Source organism: Protopterus annectens, chromosome 2.part0 (assembly GCF_019279795.1).
Source record: "Protopterus annectens isolate FY-2018-M chromosome 2.part0, PAN1.0, whole genome shotgun sequence".
Classification (NCBI taxonomy): Eukaryota; Metazoa; Chordata; order Ceratodontiformes; family Protopteridae; genus Protopterus; species Protopterus annectens.
Window position 1 is genome coordinate 1,266,684,365 of NC_056728.1, and position 15,636 is coordinate 1,266,700,000.

At 40.1% G+C, this 15,636-nt stretch overlaps 1 protein-coding gene across 1 annotated transcript in view; it reads right to left on the bottom strand.

The window, feature by feature from the left end:
• Positions 1-15,636, bottom strand: part of TEK (TEK receptor tyrosine kinase) — a 767,861-nt gene that overhangs the window by 13,583 nt on the left and 738,642 nt on the right. Inside the window, exon 21 of the mRNA XM_044061437.1 lies at positions 6,828-6,927. Within this exon, the coding sequence (XP_043917372.1) occupies positions 6,828-6,927 (100 nt within the window). The remainder of the gene's footprint in view (positions 1-6,827; positions 6,928-15,636) is intronic.

The following is a 15,636-nucleotide window of genomic DNA, read 5'->3' on the forward strand; positions in this document are numbered from 1 at the left end:
TGATGTTGATAAAGCCACTTAAGCAGACATTGGTTTGTGGCAAGTGGTGATTTGGGCTAGGCTCCTTAATGGACTCCGGGACTGTATGTCTAGTAACTGCTAATGAATTTATAAACCTATATAACGTCATGAAACTCTAACTGCAGACCCCATGCACAGCATTCTAATTTCTGAATTTTTTAAGTCTTTAAACTGTAGCTAATGATTAGAATTTACGTTATCTTAAATCCTGAAGTATTTAACTTTTTTCTCTTCATTCTCTGGCATTGTTTTTCATTTAGGTTAATTTATTAAATTCTGACAAGACTCAGAGGGTAAATCTTTATAAAATTGTTACTTATGATGAGCAAAATGCCAGCAAATTTATTTAACCCTTTGAATAAGTGATATATCACCTGAAATGCCAGACTTCAACAAGCACAGCAATAATCTGCTCTAGATTCATTTTTCAGATGGAAACTCTGTCATGAAATTATCCTTAAGCTATCTAAGTTTCCATATTTCTTGTAATTTGTAATAGTCCTGACTGAGCTCCCAGATAAAAATGTTCCATCTTCCAGTGTCTTCTGGTTAAATAAGATTGCTAATGAGCCTCTCCTGACCAATCCAAAAAAAAAAAAAAGACAACATTTGAAAATATATATGTTTTTAACTGCAAAAGTGTTTTTATAGTCATTAGTGTGCAAAGTCTAAATGCAAATAGCATATGATGTCCTTCATATCACTGTTGCGTATTCTTTACAAAAGGATTCCCTGCAAAGGGTAGCCCAATGTCTGGTCAGTATACCAAAGCCTTAGAATTTTTTATAGACATCTTATGTTATGTTTATGCTTCCTACTCAAGGCATAGGGCATAAAGGTGATGTATAGATGCACATACCCCAGAACTTCTTTGCCTGTCCAAACGCCATCGGTGATTGTTGGTCTGAATGTTCCTTCACTGCTGGTTACCAAACTGTGCTTCAGATAAATGCCCCATTGGGGTTTCTTCTTATCCTTTCTTCCTATTTACGTTCTGTGAGTTTGCATGTCATCCAGAAGGGGTAAACGTCAGTGTGGGAGACAGATTCCCATAAGGATCATCACGGGCAGTGCCTCTTCTGTTTGGGTGCTTTTAATGACTATACACAATGTTCTATCTGCCAAGTGTTTGTCCCTAAGACCCTACATAGTCATCTCTCCTCGTTGTCCATTTACCTGAATAACAAATATCTTAAGTTACTGTTGCAGGCTGCTATGATGGAATCTTCCCATCCTGAAGGTCAGCCACCTGCCAAGAACAAGGCCAAGAAACTTAGGTCTGATTCGCTTGCTGTCCCACCTCCCCCAGATGCCTCTCTCTTAAGGCTGATGAAGGTCCAGATGATCACCTGGTTGTTATGTTGGATTTCTCTACTGTGACCCTATTGGTGGCTGGCATGAATCTGACCTCTCACACATACATGGTGGCTCTGTAAACATCTGCTCCACATGTTGAGGGGGAGCCTCGGCTGATTATTTCAGAGGTACAAAAGGGAGATACCACAGATACTTGTTTGGACGGAGATTCCTACTACTTTGGTGGCATGTGGGCAAGGGTCTGAACCTCCAAGGGTTATTAGGGAAGATGTCCCTCAAAAGAAAAAGCTACAAACTGGTCATGTCTCTCCTGCTCTTAAAGATACTCAGCATGAATGGCAGGATTTTACCCATGGATTATTTAATGCACTGAATGTCTTAAAGCCTCCCCAAGGAGTTTCTGTGCCTGCTCCCCCTTGTTCATCTACCCCACTCAGGAGGCCCAAAGAGCAGGACTCCTCTCAGATCCTTCTCCCTTGGATAATGGCTCTGAGGAGGAAGAATCTGTTAGCCCAGACTCTCCCTTGGAAGAACTCACCTTTGAGAATACTATTTCTCGTATGATGGAATATTTTAAATGGGACTGTTCTCAGGTTTCTGACATAAAAAGAGATAGTATGAGCTCCTCCAGATAGATCCCCCTAAGCCCTATGCTGTACCTCCAGTCTTGGTTGCTCTTCTGAACACCTTTTCAACAGTCTCTGTGGCTCTGGATTCTCAAGCTTCAGCCCCTAAGAAACTAGATAGATTTTACAAGTTGCCTGATGAGTGTAAGTTCCTCTATTAATGTCCTTCTGCTGACCCTTCAGTAGTGTTTGTCTGTTCTGACAAGCCCTCTAAACTTTTGCCTTCAACTAAACTACTTCCCTTGGATAAGGACAGTAGAGCTATGGAATGGCTAGGCAAGAAGGTATATGCTGCTACCACTTTTGGCCTATAAATTACCAGACCCACATGACTAGGTATGCTTTAGTCCTTTCTCAGGCTTCACAAGCTACAGTAGGCAAGACCTCCCTGATTCTGAAAGGAAGGCTTCATCCCTTTCTTTATTGGGTTTGATTTCTCAAGCAGCTTATGATGCAGCTGATGCCTCCTCTAAGGCTGCTTCTTTTGGTTCTGTTTTGATATGATACTCCTGGCTTCATCTACAACCTTTGCCTGATGATATTAAAGCTAAACTGTTGGATGCTCCACTTGATAATAAGAACCTGTTTGGTTCTGCAACTGCTGCCCTTTTTAAGTCTCTTCAGGATAAAGGTAAGGCCTTGCAGGAATTGAAACATATTTTTGTGTCTCCTGTTCCTAAGGTCCAGAGGAATTCATCAAAATCTGTATTTGTTCACAGATAACCTTGCCCTCCTCCCAAGATTAAGAAAGATTCTAGGTAGGTCCTTCCTGATAAGTCTATGCAGACACCTACTTCTCAGAAACCTCCTTTCAGGATGACCCCAGTTCTGTCTGACTGTTTATCCCTTCATCTTTCCCTGTTCCTTCCCAACTGGTTAAGGCTCACTCAAGACTCTGGTTCTATCCATCGTCCATCAGGGATACTTCATGGTACAGAAATCCCATCCTCCTTTTCAGGAAATCCCTCAACCTCCACAGGAACAGATTCCTTTCTTCCCAGAACTGACTCAGGGCCTTTTGGCCCAACTAACCATTCAAGCTTTTCCCACTTTCCAGGAGGGGAAGGGCTTTTATATCAAAATATTTCTGGTCCCCATGAAGGAAGGCACCTGGAGACCCATTCTGGACCTTTCTCAGCTCAACACCTTTCTGAAGGTCCCTTCCTTTTGGATGTAATCCCTTTAGACCCTGTTTCAGGCTTTCCTGATCTCCCTGCATCTCAAGGATGCTTATCTTCATATTCCTTGTATTTTCAGTTCTATGTTTTGCCCTTTGATCTTTCTACTGCCCCAAGGGTTTTCACCAAATCACTCCTGTGATTGCTTTTTGCAGGATGAGAGGGATTTGAACCTTTCCTTATCTGTATGACTTGCTCATTAAGGCTTCCTCTCCCCAGATCTTGCTTCAGCACCTCCAGTATGCTATTTTTATCTTACAAAGCATGGGTTTTACAATAAACCTTTCAGAAATCACTCCTGATTCTTTGTCAGGATCATGTGTTTCTCAATTGCAGGCTCCAGATCATTCTCATATTGGCTTCCCTGTCTCCTCCCAAGGCTCTTTCTCTGATCACCTTTTTTCAGTCCCTTCTTCCTCTGGTTTCAATCACAGCCAGCCAGGGAATTTCTCAGGGTGCTAGTATTCATGGCTTCTGTCTTTCCTATGCTTCCTATAGCCAGACTGTATACGAAAAAATGTCAGTGGTTTCTAAAGTCAGTTTGGCTCCAACACTGTCATTCATTAGCTTTTATAGTCCCTCTTCTTCCATGCCTTAAGCTCAAGCTTCAGTGGTGGATTCATTGTGTCTCACTCCAGGACTTCCTTTTCAGCCCCCCAGTCCCCTCTTGGGAGCTTTTCTTGGAAGCCTCAGACATGGGATGGGGAACCTCTTTTAGTTCCCTCAAGGTCCAGGGTCTCTGGCCTCCTCATCAAGGATCAGACCATGTCAACATCAATGAGATGAGAGCTCTCCTTTTTCCCTTTTTCTTCCAGAACCTCTCAAAAATTTCACAGACAATACCACAGTGATGTGGTATATCAGCAAGCAAGGTGGGACATGGTTCGACCTTCTTTACAGGCTGGCTCAAGTTTGGGATCTAGCTGTCCAGTATCAAGTGACTCTTCAGGCTGTATCCATTCCTTCAGAGCAAAATATAGTGGCTAGACTCTTTGAGCAGGTCCAAAACACAGGCTTCTGAATGGGTGCTTCACAGAGATGTGTTTCTGGAAATTGTCCATCAATGGGGTACTCTGAACAGACAACATCCACTTTTATTGCACCAGAGTCCCCAGTCCTCTGGCTTGGAAGGTAGATGCCCTCTCTTTTTCTTGAAAGGGGATATTTTTCTATGCCATCCATCCCCTACCTCTGATCTCAAGGGTCCTGCTCAAGATCGACCAGGACTCCCATTCCCCCTTCTCCTGCACCTAGCCAGGGGCAATCCCCACAAGTTACCTCACAGGGTGGACCTACTCACACAAGACAAAGGGTTTCTCATCCATTCTCACTTGTCTGCTTTTTAACTGACACTGTGGGTGATAGAGTTTTGATCCCTTTTAGGCACCTTTTTTCCGAGGACATGCTTTGGGTTCTGCAGGCGGCTAGGAAACCCACTACCAAGAAATCCTGTGTGTCCAAATGGAGGAGGTTTTCTGTTTGGTGCCTTGCTTGCAACCATGATCCATTTTCTGTGGTGATCCCTCTGGTTCTGTCTTATTTGTGTGAATTGCTCCATGCTGGGTTAGCATATTCTTCTGTTAAGGCTCACCTCAACTATTTCTCCTTGTTTGTCATTCTTCTCCTGTCGCCTCTAGGTTTGATATCAAGCAATTTCTTAAAGGAGTTCTTCATATTAGCCCTCCCAGGAAGCCTGTTCCACCTTCCTGGGACCTTACTTTTGTGTACTTGAAAAATTGACTCAGGTTCCCTTTGAGCCTGTGATTTTGCTCCATTGCAGCATTGTATGTGTAAGGCTGTCCTTTTGGCCCTTACTTCAGCTAAAAGAGTCTCTGAATTCCAGGCTCTTATGACTGTTTCAGCTTTTTTACTTTTTCATAGGGAGAAGGTGACTCTGTACTAATCCTTCTTTTATCCCTAAGGTGTTTAACAAATTCTGCCTTAATCAGGCTATTAATTTGCCTTTTTTTCTTCTCTGCAGTTTGCTAGTGAGAAGGTTCTTCACACCTTGGATTTGCATAGACAGTTCAAATATTGTTTGAATAAGACTAAGGCTATTCACAAATATGAACAACTTATTTCTTTTTATTTATTTATTGACATTTAATTACCGTAGAAGACCTTTTTCAGCAGAGGCCAGTAAAGAAAAGCTCCAAATTATTACAAAACATTTGTTAACAATCTTCAAAAATAAAACAAAAAGATCTGCAGTTTAAATAATTATAACAAATTAGACATAGTATAAAAACACTGGTTAAGAATCGATACTTTGTAATCATTTAATATTTACAGACATTTTAGTTTGTAGAGAAATTAAAGGTAAGTCAGTCTAATACAAATAGGAACTGCAATATGAAGTGAGGGAAAAACAGGCTTATGGTATGCTTAGAGAGAGTCAGGTAAGAGAATTAGATAGCAGTAAGGAAGTAAGTGAATAAGGGAGAGTAAGGCGGTATAAGGAATGAAAAGGTACTTGTTCACATTTAGAGATGTAGTTTATCTTGATTTTGAGCAAAAACAAAGCCAGATTTTAGCTAGGAAGTCTTTTATAGTTGATGGAAAGGAGGGTATAGACCTGATGGATACAGGTAAAGATTTCCAGGCCTTAGCAACCTGTAAGAGTATAGAAAATGCCCAGCAGATTTGCTATGTCTGTAGACAGACAGGAGTTTTTTGTCACTGGATCGCAATGACCAACTTTTCATTTCAGATCTCTGGGTTTCACTGTTTCTAAGCAGAACATATCCTCCTGTATCTCTAAGGTCATTTCTTTTTGTTACTCCCTTCATGGAAAATGTCTTTCTGCTTCTGTAACAGCTCATTCTATTAGGACTGCTGCTGCCTTTTGTGCTTGTTTTTTTAAAGAATCGGATACCAACTCCATTCTTGAGGCTGCTACTAGGACCTTATTTCATGTTTCTCTAAGCATTACAAATTGGATGTTGTTTTCAGAGTAAGATCTGGCTTTGCCAGAGCTATCCTGCATGGTTTCTTGAGGGGTCTCCTGGACCTTCCTCCTCCCAAGTTTCCTCTTGAGCTTTTGTACTCTCCGTTTGTAAAGAATACTGCAACAGTGATATGGAAGGACATAGTACAAGTCTGTAAAATCTTATCATAACAGTACATGCCCTCTTCACTGTTGCAGTATTCTCTCCTTCCCCGTATGTTCTGCTCCTTTCCTTCTGTCTTCCTGGCCTGGAATTCTATTCCTTTTTCTCCTTCTGGGTGCACATGTTCTTCCTAATTCCTTGGACTGTTTTTCCTGCTGGGGCTTTTCATTTCTGAGGAATGTATGTCTATATGTCACCTTTATGCCCTACACCTTGAATGGGAGCATACACGTGATATATGAAGTCTATAAAATTCTAAAGCTTTGGTATACTGGCTGGATGTTGGCCTATCCTTGGCAGGGAATCTCTTTTGTAAAGAATACTGCAACAGTGAAGACAAGGGCATCCACTTTTATTGTAAGATTTTACACAACTGTACTTTTTTTATAGTGTGGAGGATATTACTTTAATAAGAAAAAACAAAGCACTGACACAGTAGAAATATCCAGAGGGAATGGTATTTTTAATAAATGCCAAACTTAAATTTTAGTTGCATAATTCAGTAGGGTATATAACTTTTTTAACAATTGTAAACAACGAACATAGCATTTAGAACCAAAATGGTAGTGTTTTACCTTCCTTTCATCCAGCATCCTGGTTAGAGATATCAGTATCTGACCAAAAGATGGTCTTTCAGAAGGTTTTTCTCTCCAACACTTCCTCATCAAATCGTACCTTAAAAAAATAATAATAACAAATGTAATTGTTTTCATCTTCCTATCCTTAAGGATTTGATAGTTTGGAAAACTAATAAAGACAGGCAGTTTTCTATATTAATGATCCATAGATCCAGCTCATAAAGGTGACTGAGGTTCTATATGGGTTCTTGGATAACAAGCCTTAAAACTAAAGAATTTCACACAAAATTCCTGCTACCTAACTGCAACTGCTTTCACATGCTCTCTGTTCTACAGCTAGGAAAAAAATCCATATACTCACTGACTTTTTCAGTAACAAATAATTTGAGTTAAATGACTTAGCCAACATGCAGGAAGATTTGTCCCAAATAAATAACTGGTACCAAAATCATGTACTGAAACTTAATACCAAAAAATGCATTATTTTATCCTTTGTGAAGTCATCTAACCCAGGGAACAACCAGATTGACAATATGCCCCTAAGTGTTGACCCAGTTGTTCAGGATTTGGGAACATAAGTGGACAGTGGCCTAACATTTGACTAACATGTGTCCATTGTTGTAAGAAAGTCCTTATATATATTTTACAGCTTGTAAACAAAGTGATTGTATCTATATCTACGGATGCCATTGGTCCCTTTTTACCCAGCCCTCATTAGGTCAATTATTGAAGATAATGTCCCTTTGGCATGTATCTGTCCAGACACATGCAACAACTGGAATGCCCACAGAGATACTTTACTAAAAGGATAGCTGGCCTAAACAACATGTCCTACATGGACCGTCTCAAAGCCTTGTCACTATACTTCGAATCCAACAGAGTGCTAAGAGGTGACCTGTGTTTGGCATACAAGGCATCCTCCAACCCATTACTGGTGGATTTACTGCACATCAACAAGTCAAATGGTATCAGAAATACTTGGTCTAGGGATCTAAAACTTTTCTGCAACATCAACAGAACAGTTTGGAGGGACAGGTATATTTTGCAGAGGATACCATTACTCTGGAACAGACTCCCTATCCTCATAAAATAAAGTTCATCCCTGTCCATATTCAAGAGCAACTTTGATATATGGATGGGAAATAAAAAAATTACCCCAGGACTGCCTCCTGTAATACTAATGGACAGAGGCAGCTCCTAAATGCTTTATCTCATTTATTTTATTTTACATTTGGTAACCAGAAAAGTACGACTGGATACAGGTCCTTTTTCAGCAGAGGCCCGGGGAGAAATACTCCACATATAACAAAACACATACAACTTAAGCATAATAGAGTACATTTACACAGGTACAGAGCATGACACTTTTGTCTTTTACATTATTTCCCAGATACAGAAGCAAGATACTTTACATAATATATCAAGACATTTAATGGAAGTCATCTTAGTTGATATCACTTGTCTTTAGGAGAGTTTAGAGATACTATTCTGTTGAGCGGTGAAACTGCATATATAACACTGTAAAGCTGGGTTAGTATACATTCTACTTTCAGGAGGATGGCACATTTAATGTTGTGTAGCTAAATGGCAAATAGTAGGGTGGTATAAAAAATGCAGAGAATACTCTAGGGCTTATTCTTAGGACAAAAGAGTTTGTAGAGAGGAAGAGATTCTGCATGAAGGGAAGATAACTAACTGCCTAATAGGAATGTAGGAGAGGTAACTCATACATGAGTTAGCTCATCTCATACATGAATCACCTCAAATAATCTATGGTATGATTCCATTTATACTCGTATGGGTTAATATATAATTATTAACCATGGATGGGTAAGACCAGTCTGTAACCAAATAGGATAGGTTATTTTAAGCACAAAAGGGAAACTGGCTAGGTTTAAAATGGCTCGTAAGGGCAGTTAGCCTAGTGCTTGCCTATAAATCTATAAATATAAAAGAGAGAGACATGTTTTAGATGACAGAGACCATAGTCGGTCTGGGGCTGGTTTCTCACTCTTCCTCCAGATCCCCAGTAAGACTCCTCACTAGCACAGCTATAGAGTTGATATTTCAGCTGAGTGGCCAAGCCAAGACCCACAGCACCCTCTCTGTCCAACCAGTGCTCATTCCCTGCTCAAGTAGCTGACACACACACACACACTGAGGTTTGATTTACACACACACACACACCTGGGAAAGGCTGGCACAGGTTTACTAGCTATGCTCCCTTCTGCCCAAACTATAATGGTAATTATTATTGCCACCAGTCACTCCTTATCAGCTACTTTAAGGCCCTTAACAAAGGGTGTCCAGTCTTACTGTGTAATATTAATACTAACAAAAATGGTAGTTTGACCAAGAGCAAGGCTATTAGGAGTGGCCCACACAGTACCACCAAATAAATATGCAAGTATTCTCAAAACTTAAATATCTTCACAGATCAGCCACAATGAAAGGTTTAAATATGTTTAATAATAAATAATAAAAAATAAAAGAACAAGACAATACTAAATATATATTCACAGTGACTTCAGAACCACAGGAAATATTTAAAACAACACTGCAGGACAGATTCAAATAAATAAAGAAAAATATATAAACTAAGCTTCACTATATTCTTGACTGAATCAAACAGAATTATACTATAATCTAAGAACTTACTAATAGATCAAGGCAGATGTTGTGAATGGATCTTCCAGTTGTTGTCAGGTCCAAGACAGAATGCACTGTCTCACTAAGAGACCTCAAAATAATATTAAAATATTACTGCTGCTGAGATATCTTCCAGAATGACATCACTTCTTGTCATCTGACTCCTAGTTCCCAGGTAAAACAACCATTGATGATGTTGGCAGTATTTAGCACCTACCTGTAAAAATATACAGACAAGGGCTTCTCCTCAGATCTCTGGCTGATGCTAGAAGTCATAAAACAATTGCATTCCTTCATGCTTTCAAGACTAGTAATTAGTTCACCCTAAAGACAATACAGAAAGTTTCCTTGTACAAACATTGTGTCTCTTGCTGCATTGAGAACTGAAAGATACCATATTTTATGGCCCAGCTGAAGACAACCTCCTGTATTTCAGTTTCCACTATTAAAATATATACATTTAAACAGTTACAACAGTGCATGTACATTCCTGTTCTCTACCAGTAGGGCACACTGTGGATCAATTTTAAACACAAGCATTTTACAAATACCTTTTCAACACACACACACACACGTCTGTACAAACAGTTTGACATACTGTTCTAATACATTTGTAACACAAGTGTCTTATATAAATTATTTTGATTTTCACCGACATATAATTATTTACAAAATTCCAGCTAGCTGGGCTGGCAGTATTTCCTTTTATCACAGAAGTATTATTTGTAAAAGGGACTAATTGAATAATGGACACATTGACCTAAGAAGGTTGAAAGAATGATCAATAGCATGGGAAGTTAGAGTCCAGGTAAACAAGTGGAAAATGATATTGCTAGGAATAACAATGGAAGCAGAGGCTTGCATGTTAGATTAAACAGAGTTAAGTAAATACTGAAAAAAATGATTAGAGTAACTATAACAGCCTTAGGAAGAGAATTGATCTGAACAGTTTAAATGCAAGAAGACAAAAATATAAGTATAATAATTTATAGTGGCCCATTTAGATTCTAGATCCAAAACCAACTATTTGTGTCTCGCTTATGGCTGCAGAATGGTACTTTTAAAATGCATTTAAACCTTTTTATGGTCTAGTATTTCCTGGACCCTGTAAATTTGAGATGGTGAACTGCTTGTTTAGGGCTTCCATGGGATCAGAGGAGATTACTAAGCTAATGGCCCCAGGGCCCTTACAAACCTAGCAAGTTCATTCCATGTTCCCAAGGGTGTCTGGTTCAACCAGACACTAAAAATCAGCACCTATTGTCCCTGTCCAAGAAGGACACAGGTGGAACCCCTGGGGTGAATTTCTGGTTAACCATCCAATTGTCCAAATTATGCTTAAGTTGGGAGGTTGGCTTCATGGTTAAGGTGTTTGCCTTACAAACACAAGGTGCATGGCTTAAGTCTCACAAGGGATAATTGGCTAGGCTTAGAATGGCTCGCAAGGGCAGTTAGCCTAGTACTAACCTATGAACCTGTGAATCAACTTAAATTGGGCCAATGAGGGTCTTTGTTTAACATGAATAAGAAGCTTGTTCCAAAGGTGGAGCAACCTCTGTAAGACAAATCTGTCTCTCCAGCAAGTTCTTTTGATGTCACATACCATGTTAAGGTCCTTTGAGCGAGTGCACATGTGCCATTTGACTTAGCATTTCCATTAAAGCTGGGTCAGAGATTACTGTATATGCAAGACACACAATACATCTGAGAAGTTTGTATGACACAGAGTAAAAATGACAATAATTTGAGTTTGTACACATAAGACAGATCTTGAAGACCCTGAATTTTCTTTGAAATGAACCTTTGTAGTCTCTCCAATTGCTGAAGGTGTTTGGAAAGGAACATAGCAAAGGGAGCATTGTACTCTATTATTGTCCTGATGAGGGAAAAGTACAGGGGGGGTTATAACCTCTTTTTTTGCTGTAGGCAATGTCCTTGCTTATGACAGGAGCAGTATAAAATGTCCTATATGCAATTTAAAGTTCTCTAGGCTGTATAGCACAAGTTAGTCTTCCAATTACAAACGATCAGAAATTCATTATTTTAGCTTTTAAAATGAAGTTTCATCCACATTACAAAAACCAGAAAATCATTTTATTTATTCATTCATTTTTATAGTGGGGCAAGCCCTTCTTCAGTTCCCATGTGATGGCTTTGCCCATCCCATTCTCCTTATGTGAATATGTTAACTCCATTGTTGCATGACAGTGAAGAAAAGGCAGAGGCAATTTAAAGAAAAGTCCTCACTCACTCTGTTAGCTACAATCAAAAAAGTAACACACACACACATATATATATAATTATGTCTCATTTGACTGAATGCATATTTTGTTGAAAAAAAAAACAGTACTTCATTTCGTCGAAACTGCAACACACTGAATACTCAAAATATTGAATCACAAAATATTGAAAAACTCAGTGCAGCTAAAAATACCTAATATCATACTCATACACACCAGCCATAAAACCTAGATCAAGTGACATCTTGGTAGTAGTACTGTGAGGGAAAGGGTTTGTAGTAATGTCATGTGTAGGGTTAAGGATAACACACATGACTAAGGTTGTGCAGGGGAGTGAAGCCTGCCCAGCTTAATTATGTTTGCTAACCCTAACCATACAATTATATTACATTACTAAATCTTTTTCCTTAACAGTACCACTACACAAAACAAAAGGACAGAACACACACACGCGCACACACACACAAAATACCAAACAAGCAAAACATTAAAGCAATCCCCTTACCTAACCCTAAAATCTATAAACTCTTGCACACATACCACCCACTATAACCTTTTAAATTAGTCAATCAAACATTCAGTTTCATAATGTTACCAATAAACATTATAAAAAATGAGCTTTCAACATTTTGAGCATTCAGTCAAATGACCTTTTGACATTTTGAGCATTCAGTGTTTTTTTTTTTTTTTTTTTTTTTACCAACAAAAACTTTTCAACCAAATTTGCTTTCGATATTTTTAACAGTAACCCTATATAAATATAGGTTTACCTTTGAAAGGTCAAAAATGCAATGAACGAATAGTCGTGTGTGACTTATTTACTTGAAAAAACGGAAAGCCGATTTGCAAAATGTCGAAAAACAAATAGCGGAATTCCTTTTTGAACCTGTGTGATTAAATGTTTGATACTGTGCATATATAGGTACAGAATAACTCCAAACACCAACCTTATTGAAACTAATGAAGTGTAGAGTACAGAAATCCCTTTTGCAAACATCACGCTGAATGTACGTTATGTGCGCTACATACAGTCCAAATTTAAAGTGAAACACGTGGAAATGTACACATTCACAATCCGTAATAGCACCATAGCTGTGTATGCTCCAAGGAGAAAGTCCCTTCTAAAAAGAGATTTAGTGCACCGTGTTTCAAAACGAACAGTGCTTAGCAACCAATTTAATGAAGCCTCATGCAGTAAATTGAGCCCTGTTGCAGAGAAGCCTTTCAAAGGCTGCTTCTTTATCCATGAGCCTCTTCCTTTGAGGTGATGCAGGTACACACAATTCATGTCTAATACGTATGTCATCCACATGATGTTGCTCCAACTGGATGGCATGCAACACATCTAACAGGTACAGCTGTTTTTTCCCCATTAAACTGCGAAGTCTCCTATGCCATCCTTCTACTGCGTTTTGGCTATGAGGATAGCCCATGGTACATGTATCGAATTGATTCCAGAAGGGTATTTCAAAGGTGGGAGGCAACCTTTCAGATGTTGTACCCTGCATGCCATATCGCCTTGGTCTGCCCAGGATATAGTTTTCCTTAAAAAAGGTACAGAGAGCCTTACCATTCTCTTGCATGTCTAATTCGATCTCTGAGAATGTACATGCAACTTCCTCAGGGGCCACAAAAGCAAGTGCTGGGATCTCCTTACAAAGCATTGCAATGAGACATCACTACCAAATGCTGATGCCAAATCTAACTTTTGTATCTGATGCCAGACTATCTGGCAGAGGTGAAACCAGCAGCCCTTTGCTGCAGATTCACTCAAATGACACAATACAATTCAAGGGAGTTCTCTCAAAATCAGTTAGAACCATGTTAGGCATTAACTTTAACTCATGCTGTATACACAACTCCAACGCAATACTGCAGAACAGGTCATAGGTTCATACTAGGCTATCTGCCCAAGGGCATTTATAAGCCTAGCCCATAGTTATTTGGCTTTCGCCACCCCTTTAGTTTGAATAAAACTATGCCTATTATTTTGCTGTGCCTCTGTCAAGCAGTGACACTGAAGTAATCCCTGGGGTATATCTGCGATCCCCCATCCATTGGTCAAGATTCCTCTTGAACAAGGCCAGTGAGGTGCTCTGCCTCACATGTACCGGGATTTTGTTCCACAGCATAGGGAGTCTCTGGGTGATGAATCTGTCCCTCCAGCACGTTCTATTAATAACCGTGTCAAGGTTTAAGTCTCCGCCCTTGTGGTTCTGAGGGATCTAGATTTTTTGAGGTGAAGCATATTCATCAAATCAGGGTATGACATGGCCTTATATGTCAGGCACAGGTCACCTCTGAGCAAGCGGTATGAGACTGAATAGAGCTGGAGTTCTTTCAGTCGGGCAGCATAAGACATATTTTGAGACCCTTTATCCTTTTGGTGAGGAACTTTGGGGCCTTTCCAGCTGCTGCAGGTGTCGGGTCAGATACATTCGAATGGGGCATTGTACTCAATCATAGGTCTAATGAGTGATGAGTACAGGGGACGATGACCTCCCTTGATCTAGATGTGAATCCCTTCATGATCAGGTGGGCAATGTAGAAGGTTTTCCTAACTACTTTAGCAACATGAGTGTCAAACGAAGGCTACTGTCAACCTGGGTCCCCAGATCCCTGATGACTTCTTCTGTGCTCAGTGGATTGCCACCTATATGGTAGCTAGGGGTAACCTTGTTTTTCCCGAAGGGTATGACTATGCATTTCTTGGCATTTAACTTTAGGCCATGGCTCTGGCACCAGTTATCCGTTTCTGTGAGACCCTTCTGAAGGATATCTGTGTCAGATGTGTTTTCGACTATGGCGCCCAGTTTGCAGTCATCTGCAAACTTTGTCAGCCATAACCCTCCTGTGTTTGCTTGTACTTCAGAAAAGTAGATGCCGAACAAGAGTGGACCCAGGACTGAGCCCTGTGTGACACCACTTGTGATAGGCTTTGAGTCTGACATGGCTCCAGCAACTCTGACCCTGTGGGTTCTGTCACTTAGCCAGTTTGCAACCCATCTTGTGATGTATGGGTTTACATTCAAGCTGATGAGTTTTTCGATGATACCTGAGTGGGGTATTGTGTCGAAGGCCTTTGCCAGGTCAAGGTAGGCTGTATGGACTGCCTTTCCCTCATCAATGGCCTTGGTGACTGTCTCGAAAAAGTCAACCAAGTTTAAAAGGCATGATCTGCCTTTGACAAAGCCAAACTGGGTTGGATCCAAAGTCTGCAAGTTCCCTATGTCTGTTCTGACTTGCTAGGCAATATGCCATACACTACTGGGCATACTTTCCTACTGTTAGCATTCTCTAAAGCACAGTGTATACTGTAGATTTGGTGACATTCAAAGGTGCTAATGGGAAATGTGCCATCTGCCATGATATAGTCTGAGTTAGACAACATTTTTAGGTTAGCCAGGGTAGTTATCACAACATTATGAATGGAACCATCGGTATCACCAATGCTGTGGTGTCATATAAAGTTACCCGATTTAATGGGTAGCATTTCAGGGCTCAAGTCCCTCAAGGACCATATGGCTTGAAATGTTGCAGCTTTCTTGTTGTATCTATGTCTAGTTATAGCCTGCTTTAAGGCAGTTATATTGGGAAGCTCGTGTATTACATCAGAGGAAGTGGTGGCTAGTACTTCGGAGACCACCTTACAGGGGTCCTCAATTGAGTGCTCTGCCCTTCTTTTAAGCTGGTCCTGTACCCTGAATACCTCAGTTTTGAGAACATCAGTAGCATGATAGTGCTCTGTACCCTTCAGTAGTTTAAACCCATCGCATTCCACTTCCATTACACACCTGCCTTTACACTTATCCTTATTCTTCTTTATGCAGCACCAATAGTGCTTGTCATTCACAGCCTTCTCCTTTAGTACTAGCACCCATCCACTACTAGCAATTTTCTCCCTTTCTGAGTTGTAC